The sequence below is a fragment of the Mobula hypostoma genome, chromosome 12 (genome assembly GCF_963921235.1).
Source record: "Mobula hypostoma chromosome 12, sMobHyp1.1, whole genome shotgun sequence".
NCBI lineage: Eukaryota > Metazoa > Chordata > Chondrichthyes > Myliobatiformes > Myliobatidae > Mobula > Mobula hypostoma.
Genome location: NC_086108.1, coordinates 32494537 through 32513741, shown reverse-complemented (window position 1 = coordinate 32513741; position 19205 = coordinate 32494537). Strand labels below are relative to the sequence as shown.

At 41.2% G+C, this 19205-nt stretch overlaps 2 protein-coding genes across 11 annotated transcripts in view; one reads left to right on the top strand and one right to left on the bottom strand.

Annotated features, from left to right (window-relative positions):
- The window catches only part of prrc2c (proline-rich coiled-coil 2C), a 104139-nt gene extending 94349 nt beyond the window's left edge, over window positions 1-9790 (top strand). For 2 of the 10 annotated variants that reach the window (XM_063063792.1, XM_063063793.1), the window contains exons 29-36: window positions 209-443; window positions 557-658; window positions 1912-2022; window positions 2748-2963; window positions 3137-3240; window positions 4616-4736; window positions 6748-6981; window positions 7726-9790. In XM_063063792.1, the coding sequence (XP_062919862.1) occupies window positions 209-443; window positions 557-658; window positions 1912-2022; window positions 2748-2963; window positions 3137-3240; window positions 4616-4736; window positions 6748-6981; window positions 7726-7986 (1384 nt within the window). In that variant the 3' untranslated portion in view covers window positions 7987-9790. The remainder of the gene's footprint in view (window positions 1-208; window positions 444-556; window positions 659-1911; window positions 2023-2747; window positions 2964-3136; window positions 3241-4615; window positions 4737-6747; window positions 6982-7725) is intronic. The other 8 variants (XM_063063794.1, XM_063063790.1, XM_063063799.1 and 5 more) reach the window with 5 other exon arrangements.
- A 550-nt stretch (window positions 9791-10340) lies between these two features.
- Window positions 10341-16766, bottom strand: myoc (myocilin). Its single transcript, XM_063064836.1, is given in 6 exon segments — window positions 10341-12163; window positions 14301-14429; window positions 14567-14623; window positions 15691-16167; window positions 16170-16236; window positions 16728-16766. Coding segments are annotated over 6 exon segments (1554 nt in total). The 3' UTR covers window positions 10341-11378.
- Window positions 16767-19205: the final 2439 nt, after the last annotated feature.

Sequence of the window (19205 nt, the reverse complement as noted above, 5' to 3'; positions counted from 1 at the left end):
CGCTTTAAAAAAAACTGATGTGTAGGGTGATCCAGCCTGGATTTTACTGATGTATTTTGTTTGAAAATGTGTATAATTTTTCAAAGATTATTAAATATAAGTACTTGGTTTTCAAGTCTATTGATAACTGAGGAATTAATTTCACATTGTCATTATCTTCCTAATGTAGTAGTTTTGTTGGCTGACTTCTGAATGTTTCAACTTACAGGACTCAACAGGCTTTTCTGCAAAACAACCTCTCCCAACCATCCCCTGTAGTTCTTTCAGGTACTGCCTTGCACAATTTTTCGGCAGTTCAAGCCCAGGATTTAGCCAAAGCCCAGTCTGGCCTGGCATTTCAGCAAACATCCAATGCACAGCCCATTCCTATCCTTTATGACCACACTTTAAGTCAAGGCTCTGGTCTTGGTGGTTCTCAACTTCTAGATACCCATCTGATACAGGTATGTATAAATTATTTCCATATTAGTTAAGGAAACTAAGGGTAATATTGTTTGCATTGTAAACATTTTCAGTCTACAGTTATCAAAAGTGTTGCATGGGTCTGCTTTTAAAGGGGAACTCTAATCAGTGGCATGTGCAGGGTCTGAGAACAGGAGAAGCCGATGCAGGCAACTACAATATATGCTACCAAACCTTTCAACATTTTCATAGGAAAGTAAGTACTCCCTCTAAAGAAATATTTTTAAAAAGTAAGCAACATATACATTTTCTGCATTGCTGATAATTAGAAAACTTATTAAATTGTTAGTTTAATTTTTGTTGCTTTGGTTTTAACCCTGTATGAAAACATAAACTAAAGTAAATTAGGTTGGATATACCTTCAGGGGCAGTATGCTGCCCAATTTGCACGCTTGTGACTCTACTCAAAAAATTAATACGTTCTAGTATGTTATTCACCAGTGAAGGCACTTATCCTGCTTCTCCTAGTACATGCTTTATTTTTGAGCTATTCAGCTTGTAATAATTCTTCGTTGTATATTAATTATTTAATGACCTGTTTCCCCAACAAAGTTTACTTTTATAAAGAACTAAAACCATTTTGAAGTTTTATTTTTCCAGTGCTTATTTTCACTTCCATCAAGACTATAAAACATAGGAGCAGTATTAGACTTTTTGGCCCTTTGAGCCTGCTTCACCATTCAATTATGGCTGACTTATTTTCCCTCTCAACTTATTTTCCTGCCTTCTCCCTATACCCTTTGACAGCCTTACGAATCAGGATCCAATCAAACTCTGCTATAAGTATACTCAATTGCCCTTTTTAGTTATTTGCCCTCTGGTCATAGATTCTTTCACGGTTGGAAACAACATCTTCATGTCCAGTCTATCTACATATTTCAGTATTTGGTGGGTTTCAATGAGTTTCATCTCCCCTCCATCCCATTCTTCTGAACTCCAATGAGTAATGCCCAAAACCATCAAACATTCCTCATATGTTAACCCTTTCATTCTCAAATGCCTCCTCTGGACTGCCTCCAATGCCAGCATATCCTTAGATATTAGATACAAACTTTCCCTCAGTGCTCCAAATATGGCCTGACCAATGCCTTATAAAGTCTTAGCATTACATCCTTGCTTTGTAAGGTAACCCTCTGGAGATGAATGCTAATACTGCATTGGCTTTCCTTACCACTGACACTACCGACTCAACCTGTAGGTTAACTTTTAGGGAATCCTGCTCTAGGACTCCCATAATTTACTGAAAAACTTGATTCCCGTTCAGCCATTTTAACATAATACAAGCTGAATTTCTCCAGGATTGTAGTGGTGAGTAGCTTATAAGAAGCTTTCCAGTTTCAAAATAGAGTGGAGTTCCCTTTTAACTACTGAATCGTAAAATCTGTACTGTTTAGATATTCCTTCTGCCAGTGTGCTTGACATTAACTTGAACTACATGTTTCTGTGTAGGCAAGGCCGGGTCTAACTCAGCCATCCAACCTTTTTACAGGTCAGGTTCAACAACCTGGCCAAAGTAACTACTATAGCACAGCTCAGTCACCCAATGCTGCTCTTCAACAGGTAAAAAAAAGTTTTGGGTGTCTTGTTTTATGTTTAAATTAATCAAAATGTTTTATAAGGGGGTTGTACTTAACCTTTTTAAGTTGACTGGAACTTTTCATAGTCTGCATTGTGATAATTAACTTCCTTCAGTTTTCTTTTTGCTCTCATCTCAGATCTGTGTACCTCCAAGTGGGAGGACTGGTTGGACACATGCTCCCAATGCATTCAGTGGTTAGTAAAGAGACTCACTGCTAAAGCCACTGAACTGGGCCCCTGAATTTCCCGTTTTCCCTTGGGGAAGTGCCTGAGCTAAATGAATATTAGCTTTTCAATTGTCACCTCTCAAGTGAAGCGGGAGATTATTCTAAAAATTTTTGGGACAGTCAAAAGTTGTTTATTTTTATTTAAAGATACGGAGCAGAATAGGCCCTTCAAGCCCTTTGAGCTGCACTGCCCAGTAACCTCCGACAACCCCAGTGTAACCTGAACCTAATAATGGGGCAGTTTTAGAATGACCTATTAATCAGTATGTCTTTGGGAGGAAACCAGAGCACCTGGAGAAATCTCATACACTCCACAGGGAGGACGTACAGACTCCTTACAGAGGACGCTGGGATTGAACTCCAAACCTCACCCGAGCTACAATAGCATTGCGCTAACCGCTACACTACCTTGGCGCCCCATTCTTAAAAGTTCAAGATCTTTTTAATTCTATTGTTAATTGTTTTCATTTGTATCCCCAGGTGACATTGCCCCTTCCAGGTTCACAGCTGTCCTTACCAAATTTTGGATCTGCAGGACAGCCCTTGATTGCTTTACCTCAATCCATGCAACCTCTACAACACAATCCAGCACAGGCCCAGCCTCACAACCTCAGTAGACCTACACAGATCAACCAACCCTTTAGGGGCCTTATTGCAACAGGGACACAGGCTGGCATGATTTCTGCACCAGGGAAGGTATAGAAATGAAGAGCTGTTCAGATTATTTTAAATTTGTAAAATGTAATCTGGAAAAATCATATTCTAAGAGTTTTAATGTTAATTTTACATAGCATTTTTGAGGAAAACAAGTATCTTGCAATAGTTTGATTATAATGTATTCATGTAAGTGAAAATTCTGCATGTTTCAGATGGCAGAGATGGATCTAAAGCCTTATGGATGTAGTGTGGATGTGAAACCAGGTACACCACCAATCAGTGTACGGAGTATTACACCAACATCGAGTCCATTCAGGTAAATTCTTTCTGATCGAGAGATAATGATATAACACTTAGCACTGTGATATTACTGCCACTCCACTTCCTCTGCATAAAAATTCTTTTCATATATTTAGTTCTGAATCTGTTCCAATTTCCACTAGCTGGAAATAAACAAACCCACTTGCTGTCAATTCAAAGCACTTTCTTGGCTGGGCTAAGGTTTGAATGTCTTTGCCATACTCGTGGTATTTCTGACCTTAACAAAGGTTCTGTCCCCTTCACAAAGGCTGTCAACTTCTAACTTAATTTTGCCTGCTGCTGAATGCTTTTCATCCTTCTGCTGACTGTTCCAGCTGGCAGATATGCTGTCTTCCACTCTCCAAACAGCTTATCTGAAATGCTGCAGTCTTTATTCTTAGCTGAACTAAAATGACTTTGCGTCCCCTAAATATCCTGGTGTTTCTAAGTCTTGTTCCCCTGGTTCTGGAACATTTCACGGTTCTTCAACCTTGTCAGAATACTGGCTGTCTTTTTTTCATTTAAACTTTCAATCACTGATCTAATATCTTGTCTTGTGCTAACATATCCTGCCATGCTACCTGTAAAATCCTTGATCGTGTTTTTCTCTATAAAAGGTTCTATGTAAGTGTGGAGAATTTTTGTTAAAATTTGCAGTGTTGGATCTAAAGATGGCATTCTCAATAGTTGCCTGCCTTTTGAAATCAACTGCTTTGTATTCCTGTAACTTTATCCACACAATGCCTAGTTTCATGGGATGTGTTACGTGCTTTCAAGCAAGTTGTAGTGATGAAGTTTAACAAATGACTAAATGTATTTTTCCAAGAACATTATTACCTTTTGAAGATTAATTATTATGGTTTAATTCCCACATCTACCAGATTTTTGATATTTGCAATGGAGCGAATCTTCAACTCAGAAGTCAGCACCAGTGTGCAACATACCCAAGTATCTCTGCCAGAGTCTTGCATCCCAGTGGTGGTGTCATTCTAAGTCAGCAGTACCATCTCTTACCCTGTTGCTATGGCTACTACTCCTGCAAAGTCCACTGTGGCAACGATGTGTTCCTTTTGTGGACCCATGTTCCCACCCTCAATCTGGGAAATCTGCTCCCATGCTTCTGCTGGTATAAATCTGATGCACATTAGGAATATACATACATAACCCCGCATTTGTGTTTATATTGGAGAAGATCTGGCTGATTGTGAAGGTCAAGAGGTCTGGTAGTTACTGTACAGATGACCATGTTTTTAAAATAGCTGTATTGGAGTTGCAAACTTAGTCCTTGTATTTGACAGAATTGTTTCAATTCATTTGGTTATGCTACAGAAGTCAAATAGAATTTGTTTTGGTTAACACAGCATGTTTTGTGATTGATTTTTCACTTTTAGAGCTAGCTCCACAAGTCCAAACAGCCAGACTAGCAAGATCAACAACATGGTCTATCAGAAACAATTTTCTTCTGCTGGAGTTCGGATTGCCCAGCCTTTCCCACCACAGTTCCCACCACAGGTACGAGTTTAAAGTGCCGGCTAGAGCATCAGCTGCTGTCTTTACATTTTCCTTCGTTTATTGAGTAGTCTTTCCACTTTTGCTTTTTACTCTGCCATGAGAAAAAAAATTCATGACTGGATTTTTTTTTTTGAACATGTACCTTTAAGTAAAGACTGCCAGTCAGTCAATAAATGGTTGCTTGGGATAGAATTTAACCCTCAAAATCATTCTGTTTAGTTTCCTTATTTTCCTCTTTCTATGAACTATTTTGTCTTAGTATATATTTCTGTACCTCATCTGTTTGTACAGCTTTATTCCTTAAAAATTGAAACTCTTAAGCTTATGTTTTGTTAATTAAATATTGACTTAAGAGTTTTAATCTGCTGATTGTCATTGTAAATATTTTGGAAATACTTCAGCAAATGCGCACAAGTTACAACAATTCAAATAGATGCCTTGGATTGTCTTTTCAAAGGGGTAAGCAATAAATTCTGTATTTGCTGGCCATGCCCATGTCCCAATAATTAAAAATAGACCACCAGACACAGACATCTGTTTTAAGGGGGTATCCTTCTATTCTGAGTCTCTGGTCATGCTGTCCCACTATTGGAAACATCCTCTGTATGCTCATTCTGTCTAGGCCTTTTCAACGTTCTCCCTCATTCTTCTCAACTCCAGTGAGTACAGGCCCAGAGCCATCAAACGTTAACCTTCTAAAGCCTTAGCATTACACTACATCCTTGCCATTATATTCTACTCTGAAAATAAATGCAAACATTGTTTGCCTTCATTACTACCAACTCAACCTACAAGTTAACCCTGCACTAGGACTGTTTGCAACTCCGATATGTGAATTTGCTCCCCATTTTTACAATGTTCTATGCCTTTAATCCTTCTACGAAAGTACGTGACCATACACGTCCCTACACTGTATTCTATCTGCCACTTCATTGCCTGTTGTCCTAATCTGTCCTAGTCCTTTTGCAGACTCCTTGTTTCCTCAACACCACCTACTCCTCAACCAATCTTTGTATCGTCTGCAAACTGGGCCACAAAGCTATCAATTCTGTCATTCCATGCCAATGACATATAATGTGAAAAGTAGCAGACCCAGCACTGAACCACGTGGAACACCACTAGTCACTAGCAGCCAACAAGAAAAGGCCCCCTTTATTCCCAGTCTGGCCTCTGCTGCTCAGCTAATCTTCTGTCCATACTGGTATCTTCCTTGTTATACCATAGGCTCTAATCTTGTCTGTCCTGCTTGTTATTTCCTCAGAGAATTTCAACAGATTTGCCAGGCAAGATTTCCCTTTATGGAAACCATGCTGAATTTTGGCCTATTTTATCGTGTGCCTCTAAATACCCCAAAACCTCATTTTTAATAATGGCATCTTACCAACCACTGAAGTCAGACTAACTGGTGTATAATTTCCTGTCTTTTCTTCCCTCCCTTAAAGAGTGGAATGACATTTGCGATTTTCCAACCCTCTGGAAGTTGCGATCTACATATTAGCTCTGAAGTTTCACAAATTTTGCTTTTGCTTTATAGCAGTGTTCAGGAGCCATGGCCCTAATTGATTCACCACCTCTTGCCATATGCAAGTTTGGAAGCATTAACTACTGCAAAGTTACCATTGTTGCCACTTCCACTTCTCCATGACACACAGGAGCAGAATTAGGCTATTTGGTCCATCCAGTCTGCTCTGCCATCTGTCATGGCTGATTTATTATCCCTCTCAACCCCATTCTCCTGTCTTTTCCCCACAAACTTTAATGCCCTGGCTAATCAAGAACCTATCAACCTACCCTTTAAATATGCCCAATGACTTGGCCTCCAAGCCTGTGACAGTGAATTCTCGATCTTGAGTAAAATGCATCAGATGCAAGAATTCCTGCTTGATCTTCAATTTTGGTATCATCTATGTGGCTTTCCACTTGTGTTAAAATGATAATGCTGATTGCAGTACAGCTCAGTACCATGTAGATCCAATTGGGAATTACACTTCATTCTAATTGTTTTCACCAGATGCTTTCCCAACCTAACTTGGTCCCTCCATTGGTGAGACCTCATGGAAATACCTTTTCAGCTCCTGTTCAGAGGCCTCCACTGCCTCTGACAAATCAGATGCAATCTCAAATGACCACAGGTATCATCTGCCAAACTCGTCCTCAACATACACCAAGGGTACCTTCAGGCCATACTCAGGGCATCCGTGGAAACCAGGCCCAAGCTGCAATGATGGCTGAACAGGATTTGAAGGTTAGCATTGTTGGCAGTTTTGTGAAAGTTATAAATATTTTAAACCTTGACACCAAATGAAACTAGTTTTAATGAGGAAATGAAGTGTGGCTTACTGTATCTCTTAATTGAACTATAACAATGTATTGCACACGCTGCTTTCTTTGAAACCTCCGGGGGGAAAAAAATTAACTAATATTGCAATGGACCTGGCCTTGACTGCAGTTCTTAATTCACTTTCCAGATAGTGAAATTACCTTATTACTATTGGCACTGGGGGATAATGCATGATATTAACCTTACTGTGCCAATAGGGTTTTCACAGTCCATTTGTTAATTTTCAAAGACAGAAGTGATTAAAATCTATGAAATGAAAAATAAGCAAAATGCAACAAATTCATTTGAGATTTAGCTTTGATTAGGTCTAGTTACCTTTTGTAAGCAGAGGTTTGAAAACATCTGCACCCATCGTGCCCCTCAGAAATTAAAGCAAAGAAATAATGTTACAAATCAAGCAGCAGGCCTCACGAAACAGACATAAGAAATCCACAGCGACTTTCCTGGATAAATTATCGTTTTTTTGTGTGTCTGTGGAGGATAGCATGTGAGAGAGGAAAGGCTGCTGAAATTAATAATTTTGCCAGTTAAATGATTTCCACGCACCATTAGAAGAAGTTTTTTTTTAACATTTCCCATCTCTGCATTGCATATTTTTGTATATGCTGTCAAAAGAAACAACGAAGTTATCATTCTTTTTGTGTTAAGGCTAAGCAGCGTGCTGAGGTGCTTCAATCTACCCACAAGTTCTTCTCTGACCAGCAGCAGCAAATAAAGCAGCAAGTGAGCAAGCCTCACAAAAATGACAGCAGTGCGAATAAACCTACGGAGAGTGGAACAGGCATTTCAAGTACAAGAGAAGAGAAAGTCGAAGAAAAACCAGCCTCAAGTCAAGCTGTTGTGTCAAAACCTGTTCGAACTGGACCAATCAAACCTCAAGCAGTAAAAACAGAAGAAACAAAATCATAAATTGCTGATAAACATAGTGGGTGTCATGAGTATCTTATGGGTGTAATGGGTGCTCTTCTCTATGAGATGAGAGCAGAAATATAGAGCTCAAACGTGAAATTTCTTTTATAACAAAATGAGATGTGAAGTAGTCAAGTGAAAGCTGAACTAGCCTAAGATATGCAGAAATCAGATGGATCATTATGTTGAGCAAGAGAAACCCAGATGTGTAAACTAATCCTTGACTGAACATTTAGTGTTGACATTTGAATCTTGAAGATTTGAAGAGGCAATGTCTGACTTGTGTGACATTACTTTTTCTTAAGATAATCACTGAAAATACGTAAACCTGGATAAGCCAGTGAATGAAAGCTAACCAATTTTACAGGTTTTATGGTAATGATTTAATCCTTATTTAAAAACTATCATTTAAAAAGATATTCATGAGCTTAATTACAGAAAAGACAAATTTTTGATTCACTTAGTGAATGAGGTTTTGAGCCTATTAATTTCCAATTGTTTATGCAAACCATTTTAATCACAAGTCTAATATTGCCTTTTTTGATTATATGCTAGTATTTTAGTTGTAGGATGTACTGTATTATACCATGTGAATGTAAGATATCTTTATTTGCTTATCAATCATTAATGAGGGACTGTGCTAAAAGCACAGCTGTTTTTATTACAGCAAACTTACCCAGGTTTAAATTGGAAAAAAATAGATTCTGATAAGGTACAAAACAATAGAGGATTGCTGTTATTGGTATCTAGAAATCTTGGCACAAAGCCTGAGCTGACAGAATGATTTATTGATGTGTATATTTTTGTCACATGACTTGTGGCACTGGAAAGGCTACACTGCTGAAAAAATTGCTTTCCGTCAGTCATGTGTTTTGACGGTCAGTTTTATTTGCTTTCTTCGAAAACTCGGCTGTGATGTCTGGTTTTTGAGTTTTGTATTCCATCTGTACTGTGTATTCGTTTGGCATTGTACAGAAGTTAACAGCCATATTGGTATAGAAAGATTATACTTTAATTTTTTCATTTGTACAGCGTTAGCGCACTATTAAAGATGTATGATCTTATTTACAATTAATTTGGTTTGGTTACATAACTAATAAAATAAGCTCTGAAATGTTTTCATATTGCTGAATACTGTGGATGGAGTATTTTACGTTGCAAAAATCTTCACATTTAATGAAGCGGCATCTTTGACTTGAGCAACCCCTGTTTCTCCCATCTCTCTGATACTGTGCATCAGGTGATCCTCCACAACAGAAAGTGCTCAAGAGCAAGTTGATCAAATATTTGTTTCCGGTCTACTTTTAAGATTCTTCCAACATTTTTCCCTGTTCATTTGGGCAATTTGTAAAATAATCCAGATGGAATTTAGTCACATCATATTCCACCACTCCTCATTCCTCCACTTTTCCAATATTTTCATTTGTCTGTTATAATCTTGTTGGCTATTTGGCTGGTGCACAGAAAAGAATGTAAGGACTTGTACCAGTATCAACTTTTATTTTGCCAATGTTCAGACCAGTGAAATTGTATGATATAATTCCTCTTGACAAATTTCCTGCAACTTCCCTGATTACTTCAAAAATACCAGTTTGAATGACTGATAGTGATGAAAGAGTAGGTGTGAGTTTCTGTGATACATTTTAAAAGAACCTTGGTCCCGCATGGGAGGTTAGTTAGGAAAATTCAGTCGCTAGGTATACATGGAGAGGTGGTAAATTGGATTAGACATTGGCTCGATGGAAGAAGCCAGAGAGTGGTGGTAGAGAATTGCTTCTCTGAGTGGAGGCCTGTGACTAGTGGTGTGCCACAGGGATCAGTGCTGGGTCCATTGTTATTTGTCATCTATATCAATGATCTGGATGATAATGTGGTAAATTGGATCAATAAGTTTGCTGATGATACAAAGATTGGAGGTATAGTAGACAATGAGGAAGGTTTTCAGAGCCTGCAGAGGGACTTGGACCAGCTGGAAAAATGGGCTGAAAAATGGCAGATGGAGTTTAATACTGACAAGTGTGAGGTATTGCATGTTGGAAGGACAAACCAAGGTAGAACATACAGGATAAATGGTAAGGCACTGAGGAGTGCAGTGGAACAGAGGGATCTGGGAATACAGATACAAAATTCCCTAAAAGTGTCGTCACAGGTAGATAGGGTCGTAAAGAGAGCTTTTGGTACATTGGCCTTTATTAATCAAAGTATTGAGTATAAGAGCTGGAATGTTATGATGAGGTTGTATAAGGCATTGGTGAGGCCAAATCTGGAGTATTGTGTTCGGTTTTGGTCACCAAATTACAGGAAGGATATAAATAAGGTTGAAAGAGTGCAGAGAAGGTTTTCAAGGATGTTGCCGGGACTTGAGAAACTCAGTTACAGAGAAAGGTTGAATAGGTTAGGACTTTATTCCCTGGAGCGTAGAAGAATGAGGGGAGATTTGATAGAGGTATATAAAATTATGATGGGTATAGATAGAGTGAATGCAAGCAGGCTTTTTCCACTGAGGCAAGGGGAGAAAAAAACCAGAGGACATGGGTTACGGGTGAGGGGGGAAAAGTTTAAAGGGAACATTAGGGGGGTCTTCTTCACACAGAGAGTGGTGGGAGTATGGAATGAGCTGCCAGACGAGGTGGTAAATACGGGTTCTTTAACATTTAAGAATAAATTGGACAGATACCTGGATGGGAGGTGTATGGAGGGATATGGTCCGTGTGCAGGTCAGTGGGACTAGGCAGAAAATGGTTCGGCACAGCCAAGAAGGGCCAAAGGGCCTAAGGGCCTGTTTTTGTGCTGTAGTTTCTATGGTTCTATGTCTGTCTGCATAAGTTTAACATTTTCCACTTGATCAAATTTTAGATTCCTTCCACATTATTTTCCTCCTATTTTAAATTCTTGACAATAGAAAGTATCTGGAAGAGACTTGTTTAATATAACAAATGCAGTTCAATTTCAGCTTTTACAAAATGCTGCCATTGGTTTATACTGAGGATGTGGTCAAGATTAGAGAACAGATTTTGCATGTATTACCTTAACTATTTGTATCTGGAGTTTTAATCAATATACACTGGTATTACAACAGTTCAAACTTTGGCTTAATAATATTGTAACCGAAAATGCTGGACAAACTTGAATCGAATCTAGCAACATATTAGGAAAGAAGCTAAACATTTCAGATCTGTGTCCTTGCATTGGAACCCAGATTTCCAGCATCTGTAGTATTTCTTCCTTGTTTCAATGATTATTTTACTATTCAGTTTGCCATTATATGTTCTGTTCTGGAATAAGTGTACAACTTACTGCAGTGCTTTAAGAACTAGCCATGGTCTATACATGCATATACAAAAAAAAGAAAATTATGCAGCTGTTTGTGTATGGGAGATGTTCTGTAGCCTTCATATCTTGGAAAGTTTAATGTCATACATAACCATGTTGAAATTGTCCCAAGCCAGTATCTTCTTTTCTGCTGGATTGTAATCAACCATGCTGTTGTATCGGTAGTGGTTCTCAAATGGAATGGCCAGTGGCTTGCTGCTGTTTGTGTTAGTGTTGTAAGCAAAATTGATGATGGCATTTTGAATGGAATAACTGTTAAGAGTGTATAGAATTCCACAGATAATGAAAGAATTGGCAACCGCTCTTTTGCGAATAGCTGTGGTCCATGTCTGTTCTACTTCTAGGGTGTTGGGGTCCAGTTTGGAGATCACAATGGCTCCATGAGCCTGACTGGTGCTATAGGTGACCCAAACACCTAGCTCATCCACAGCAAAGTCGATGTCTGTATAGCCACCCCAGGAGTATGGAAAAGTTCCCCGGTAACCTGCGTTAGGCAAGTCCTTCTGAACTAAAATTGTCTCTGTTTTCATTTCAAATCTCAGTAAGCTCCTCGACCTCCGTTTCTGGTAAAACAAGGATCCTCTGTAAATGATGCCTCCTGTGCTTTCCACTGGTTGTGGTAACAGGTAAACTTTGCTGGTATAACCTTTCATGAACTGATCAAGGTCTTGGTATTCATAGAGCCGCCGTATATCAGTGCCAACAGTGTTGATTCTCCAGATGTGCTCCCTGCTGTGAGGTGGCACAGGTTCGGGATCCTTCATCCAAACTCCATACCTGCCTGCAATGGAGTCAGCCTTCTGGAATGTCACTGGTTCTCCCACCCATTCCAACATTCCACAACCTGCCAGGGCAAGATTAAGAAAGGTCCATTCAGATTCTCTGTTTAGGACCAGAAGGTTCTATAGCGACACTTAAAACTGCCCAAAGGCACCAACCTACCCATCATCAAGGACATGTACATAACAATTTTGTTTTCCTTTGCATCACTCCTGTACAAATGGACTTGTGTTCCATATTGGTTGTGCTTTAATTGAGAACGTGCCTTCCATCAACAGTTGTAATGGCAAGAGTTTAGACATGGGAGAACCATTTGTTGAGGGAATCAGAGCAAGATGCAACTTAAACCCTGCCAGTTTCAGGGGAAACAAGGATTAATGGAAATTCGGAGCACTGTTTGAAGATTTGGGTTTACTGAAATTTTAAAAAGTGCGAGGATGTTAAGGGAAATGGTACTAAAGAAATAAACTCATTGTGATTTCTGATCTAAGGAGACATTAAAAGATGCCTTGTTTTTTTAATCCTTGTGCTGTGTTCAATAAGATATATAATTAAAAGTAGATAGCACACCAATTTTTATTAAAGGCAGCTCCTTTATATTCTTCCTTGGTAAATGTAACTTGAAAGGTATCCTGCAAGGTAGGAAGTTTTTTTTCCCCATAATAAATGTTAGGGCCATGTTTTAAACATCTGAAATCTCGCGTAATTCAAATGCTTCATCCAAACCAGAATAGAAAAGATGGAGAAAGCAAACTAAATTTGAACTAGGGCAAATAGATGAGGGGCCTTCTTGCACTCCATGATGCCAAAGGAAAGAAAATTAGGCTGGTGTGGTCCTTGGGTTTGTGGAATCAGGAGCACTTCCCGAAAGCTACAGGGTACAAAAGCTGGTCTGCACAGGAACCCTAGTGCTATTCTAAACTCAGTAATATCCTAATATGCAATCACTTTTTCCACCTACATTTGATAATTATTAAATGTGCAAGACTGCATTGGAAATGTACAGCTGCCAGGATCTGCTGATACTTTTCCAAAACCTGTGCACTAAAAAGTTTGACAATATTAATAATTTCTAGAATTCTCCCTCTTTCATCCTCCTTCAAAACCTAAATGATTTCATCATTTTTAGTTCTCTTTCCTAATATATGGTTCATATTGAAACTCAAGTTTGATAATGTTGGTGTGAAAGAAAGTGGATAGTTTTATTGCCCAACAAGTTATTCTAGCGATGGCAGCGCCTGCTTCAGAACCTGCTGGTCAGGTGCAACACCTATAGGCAAGTTACTTAGCTGAGTTACTGTCTTCACTAGGTGAACTTGTGGCATTCTGCACTGCAGAAGCTTTGGAGACCAAGTCACCGGGAACAAAATTGAGCAGATAGAATTTTTGACATGAGTACAGGATTGAGCTAGGTCTGCTTCATCATTTACTACAGCCGTGAAGAATCCTCTAAAAATGGAGCAACACATGTTTTGGGTCAACGTTTCAGGCCAAACCCCTTCAGGACTGGAAAGAAAGGGCAGAGGCCAGAACAAAATGGTTGGGAGAGACATGAGCTTGGCGGGTGAGCGAATCCAGGTGAGAGATGGACGATGGAAAGGTTGGGGGAAGGAATGGAGAAGCTAGGTGATTAGTGAAAGAGGCAAAAAGGCTGAAGATGTAATTTGATAGGAGAGGATGGTGGCCCATGGAATAAAGAGTAGAGGGTGGGAGAGGGGATAAATGTGGCCGGGGCAAAAGGGAAAACAAACGTATGGGAGGGGGGCGGGAAGGAAACGGGGAGTGGTTACCGGAAATCGATGTTGGAGACTACCAAATCAGAAAATAAAGTGATGACCTCTAGTCAAATTAGCAGTAGGGGAGGTAATGGGAGACAGTGAGAATGGAACGTGGAATGGGTGGCTCCTGGCTGTTGTGACCGGCAGTGCGAAGGTGCTCGACTACGTCGTTCCCCCAGTGCATCGGGTCTCTCCAATGTAATGGAGGCTACTGAGCCGCCTCAGACCCGTGGAGTTCCTCCAGCACTTTTTTTTTGTTTTGTGTGTTGCTTGGATTTCCAGCATCCCTTGTTTGTGATCGAGTTTCTTTCAGTTCTATTTTAAAATAAACAAGACGAAGAAATAAACGAAACGCAGTTTCATGATCCAATGTCGGATTCTCAGTTACTAACAGTAGAGCGGGAGTTAAATTCGAGCAGATACCTGGGGGTTGTTGCGTTGTGAGTGAGGTTCCAGATTTACTCTGCTGTATCAGTTTGGAAGCGGGAATCTCTGTAATAATGTCCGATTTCAGCTCTTGGTACCTGGAATTTTCAAAGCTCCAGCTGGACGCTGTAGCGAGAGGCAGACTGCAATTAGACCTTCGACGAATAGCAAAAACAACCGTTTCTGCAGAAATTGCACTGGCGGATCTCGAACGTTCGACCTGCCAAACAGATTAAGGGAAAAACTTTGTGCAGAACTCTTACCTTCCTGGCGAGACTGCGCTTTCTGTCGAGAAGATAAATTGAAGAAATCTTGTCTCCCTAAAACAAGACAAAATCCTTTCAGGCTCGCCATTCCTCAGTGTTAGCACCCACTACCTCCTATTCAACATGGCTATTGATTGCTTGTCATATTTAATAAACGAAACAAAAACGTACGAATTAAATAAAAGACTAATTAATTTCTTTGATGTATTAAGGAAATATCTAAAATATTTGCACAATACTGTAAGTCCTGGAAATATGAAAACAAGGCATATAATAGAAAATGCTGAAGTCACTCATAAGGTCAGGTAGCATCTGTGAAGGGCGAAAAGAAATCAGGTCAAAAATCTTTCGTCAGGACAGAAGTGCATAATGGTCAAAGCGATCTTTATCCAGCCTGACCTGTCTGATCTTCTCTCCTCTACACAACCTGACTTTCACTTGTAGATGCAAAATTCGTCACTCGCATGGAATAGTAAAGCGGTTAATCTCATGTAAAAACAAGCGTTCTGCTGCCAAATGATTGGATCTTATAGCGGACAGCCGATTTAAGCGAACCTCCCTGGATTCTGCTTCAATCTTTCACTTCTACAGACTACATTTGTGCTGTTCCAGCACTAGCTGTGGAGTGCGAGGCTTCTCGCTATTCCAGTGTAAAACCGGAGTTCGATCCCAAAGAACTTCGCTGGAACAGATCAGGCCAGTCTGCTCCCGGATCAGCGAATGTCTGTTAAGGGATGGGTGGGGGTTGAGGGCAATCTGCGGAGAAGTTTGTGCCACATCACTGCCCTTGACCCTGAGCTTGCTTCGGTTGGTGCCGGAGTGATTTCCTCAAGCTCCCGGACTTGCTGATGAGCGCGATTAACTGCTTGGGGATGCTGAGCGCTCCTGGTCGCCTAAACAACCAGGGAGTCCGCAGTATGCACACAGATCTCTCTTAATGGGCAGAGAACCCCAACATGACACGGACTCCTCCCAATAGACAGAGACCTTTCTGCATGAATAGACACCCACTCTTACTGGGCAGGGAGCCCTGTCACTGACCCGGGACCCTGAAGACTGGTCGTGTGCCCACTGTCTAGATACAACGCTCGGCACTGCGGCCCGAGTTTGATGTGTCCTACCCCCAGGAACGATGTGGTGAGAGTCCTGGGGAGTTTCTCGCAAGCCGGGACACTGGCCGTCCCGGAGCCGGGCATTCTCCTGTTCGGCGCGCTCCAGCCTCCGCAGCAAGTCCAACTTTTCCATCTGCAGGCTCCTGACATCGTTCCGGACTCCTTGGCTACCCCTCTCCTCCTGACCGGCAACCCAGCGCTCCAGGACCTTCAGCCGCTGTCCCAGTGACTCCACCTCCCTCTGCTGGGCAGCCCCCTCCCTCTGCATCTCCCGCACGGTTTTCAGAACTTCCCCGGGCTCGGAGCAGCTCGTCTCGACCGGGCTCGGCACCGTGAAGGAGTAAATGCATCGCCCGTCCCGGTTCAAACCGCGAGAGAATGTGGGCTGCTGGCCGGAGGCTGCAAGGAAGAAGGAGGCGAGCGCGAACAGAGAAACGGCACTCATATCGGCAGGCAGTCGGGTCTGTATGCCTGGAGCTGGGGAGCCGGGTTATTTATAGTGCATCCCACAGGGGCGGACTCCACTGACGTGTGAATGGATGCATTGCATCCACTCTGGGTCACTCACTGCCAAGAACCGACAAACACAGAAAATGCTGGAGACAGTCAGTATCTATGGAGAAAGAGCGTTAGCGTTCTCGTTCCATGACTTTTCACCAGAGCTGCATCCTGTGTCTTCTAAACTAAAACTGCAGATACTAAAAATCTGGGGTAAAACAGATATAAGTACGATATCCTGCTTCCAGCAACATCTCTTGACCTGCCAGTTGTCCCAATTTAGGTACTTGCAGTCCATTCGTTGCTCCCAATGTCTTTCCCGCAGTTCTATGCTCTCCTCTCTCCGATATGTGTTGGCGCTTTCTCTCTCCGTCCCATGGCCGGACTCTCTCAAACTTGCCATGGAGTCCAAGTGAGGGGTCATGACCTGAAATGACGTCTGTTCGTTCCCCTCCATGGATGCTGCCTGACCTGCTGAGTTCCTCCAGCAGCTCGTGTTTCACTACGACTTAACACGCGCTTGGTTTCCGTCCGCTGATGCTGCTCACCTTAACAAGTATCTCCAACATTTGCTGAAGTTGCGCCATCACCAACAAATATCATCAGTTTTTGATCTTTGATCTCTCCTAATTTCCAACTGTTACAAACTCCCCTTTCTTTTCTCTCCAAGAGCCCCTTTTCAGTGAGTTTACATTCTGATAAAGCTTCAATGACCTGAAGTGTTACTTTTTTTCTCTCCACAGACGCTGCCTGTCCTGCTGTGTACCGCGGCACGCATAGTGTTCATTTCCAGCACGTACTGTTGTGCTGTTCTTCCATGGAATAAGTGAGGCCCCAAACTGTAGAACACAGGGGAGAGAGCTGAGGGAGGGGTGAGTGATGAGCATGAGACTGTATTTATTTTAATTTTTTAAAATTAATTTAAAGATTCAGCTTAGAACAGGCCCTTCCAGCCCACTGACTCAAAGATTCAAAGTACATTTATTATCAAAGTAGGTATGCAGTATACAACCCTGAGATTTGTCTTCCACACAGACGGCCACAAAGCAAAGAAAACCATGGAACCCTTTCAAAGAAAAACATCAAATCTCTCCCACATGCAAAAAACAACACCGTCCAAATGACAACAAAACAAAACGAATGAAAAACACAGAATATAAAGCACAAAACTGAAAGAGCCCGGGCGCGTTCAGTTCAGCTCAGTGTTTGTTATCTGCAGGCCGCCCCAATTCAAAGTTGCCCCCAAAAAAGGAGTAATCAGAAACACATATCATAACATGAACTGCTGAGTCCAATGCACAAACCGCATCAAATAAACCTTGCCCAGAATTCCAGCGCCACCCTCCGACAGCATCGAGGGATAGAAAGACCATTGGAGTACACAGCCTTCCTTCAGGATCGTCACACACAAACGCGCTCCTCCGGCAGCAGAGCGAGCGAGTGGCTGGTGGACAGCGCCCTCCGCACTGGTCTCAGTGATTTCAATCTTCCTTGATGAGTTAATTAGTGAGAAAGGGGGTCAGTCATGGGCTCACGCCCCATCTCTAGGCCACACACCTTGCTCAAAGCCTCAAGGAATACCCTCAGAGTCAGCAAAACAGCAGATCACTCAATTAGTCCAAAAACACACCACCGAAATGTAGATCACAGGATAGAAAAGTGGAAGAGGTAGTTCTGTGAGCTGTCTGGAAGGCGTTGCACCACCCAGCAACCCACCTATTTAACCTTTGCCTAATCAGAGGACAATTTACAATGACTAATTAACCCACTAATTAACCAATACATCTTTGGACCCTGGAAGGAAACCGGCGGAAACCCATGCACACACAGAAAGGAATGCACAAACTTTCTTACAGAGAATGCTGGAAATGATCTTCAACACCTCGACCTGTAACAGTGGCGTACTAGACACTACACTACTGTGGCACCCAACAGTAATTTAAAGGAATGACACGGCATGATAGGCAGAATAGTCGCCTTTTGTGTTTTCTCTAAGTCCATGGATCAGAACATTGTGATGGAAGGATACGTTGGGTAAGGATACATTTGGCTCATCATTAACCCCAAACATTAATTCTACTTCTCTCTCCACGGATGCTGCTTTACTGACTAAGTGTTTCTACATTTTCCCTTTTTCATTTCAGATTTCCACCCTCTGCAGATCTTTTAAAGAAAATATACCTACACTCACAAGAAATTTTATTTGGAGGGTGGCTTGATATCATTTTAAACCCAAGGCAAACAGTTGTTGAGCAAAATGTTTATCTGTGCCTTTTATGATATTTTCTCCATATATCAGTATTCGCTATTTGTCTTGTCATTAACTTGAAACATTTGGGAGCAACGCAGTCACATGCTTTAAGAGTAACTTCCAAATCCATTTGTAATCTATTGCTTTCACCTCCTGATTTTTCCATTTTGCCCAATAACATACACATGCACTGAGCATGGAGAGATACATCACAGAGATAGGCTCTTCAGCTCAACAAATCCAAATCAACAGCACCAACTTGGTGCCAGGAATCGGAGAGAGTCTCTTCCCATCTGCTTTAAAGTGGACTGAAAACTTTCTCCCTCAAGTGATAACTTACTTGGAACCACATCAGTAGCCTTTATCCCCATGTGTGATGGGGAGTGGCCATTTGAAGGGCTTGTTGTGAGAAATGGATCCCTTGGGATCAGCCCAGCAACAACTGTTAGCCCAGTCCCTTGAGTCGGTTTAACAGTGGAGACATATCCAGTCCCTGGCTCGACTAGAGTAAGTGGTTCTGAGCTGGTTGTGGATAGAGTTAAGTCTCCTACTCCCTCTCCAAGTCCCAACTTTCTGAGTTAGGAGTACTCCATAAAAGTGGCTAGAATTTATTCTGACATTGTTACTGTAGTGTATTTAATATTTTAGTACTATTTGAATAATATTGTAAATATATTGGTTGATTAAGCATTCATTCATTGTTTACATAATGCATTGTGTAAATGTCACACGTCATCACACGCGCATGCCTTGTTTAAAGTAAAAAGCGAAGTAC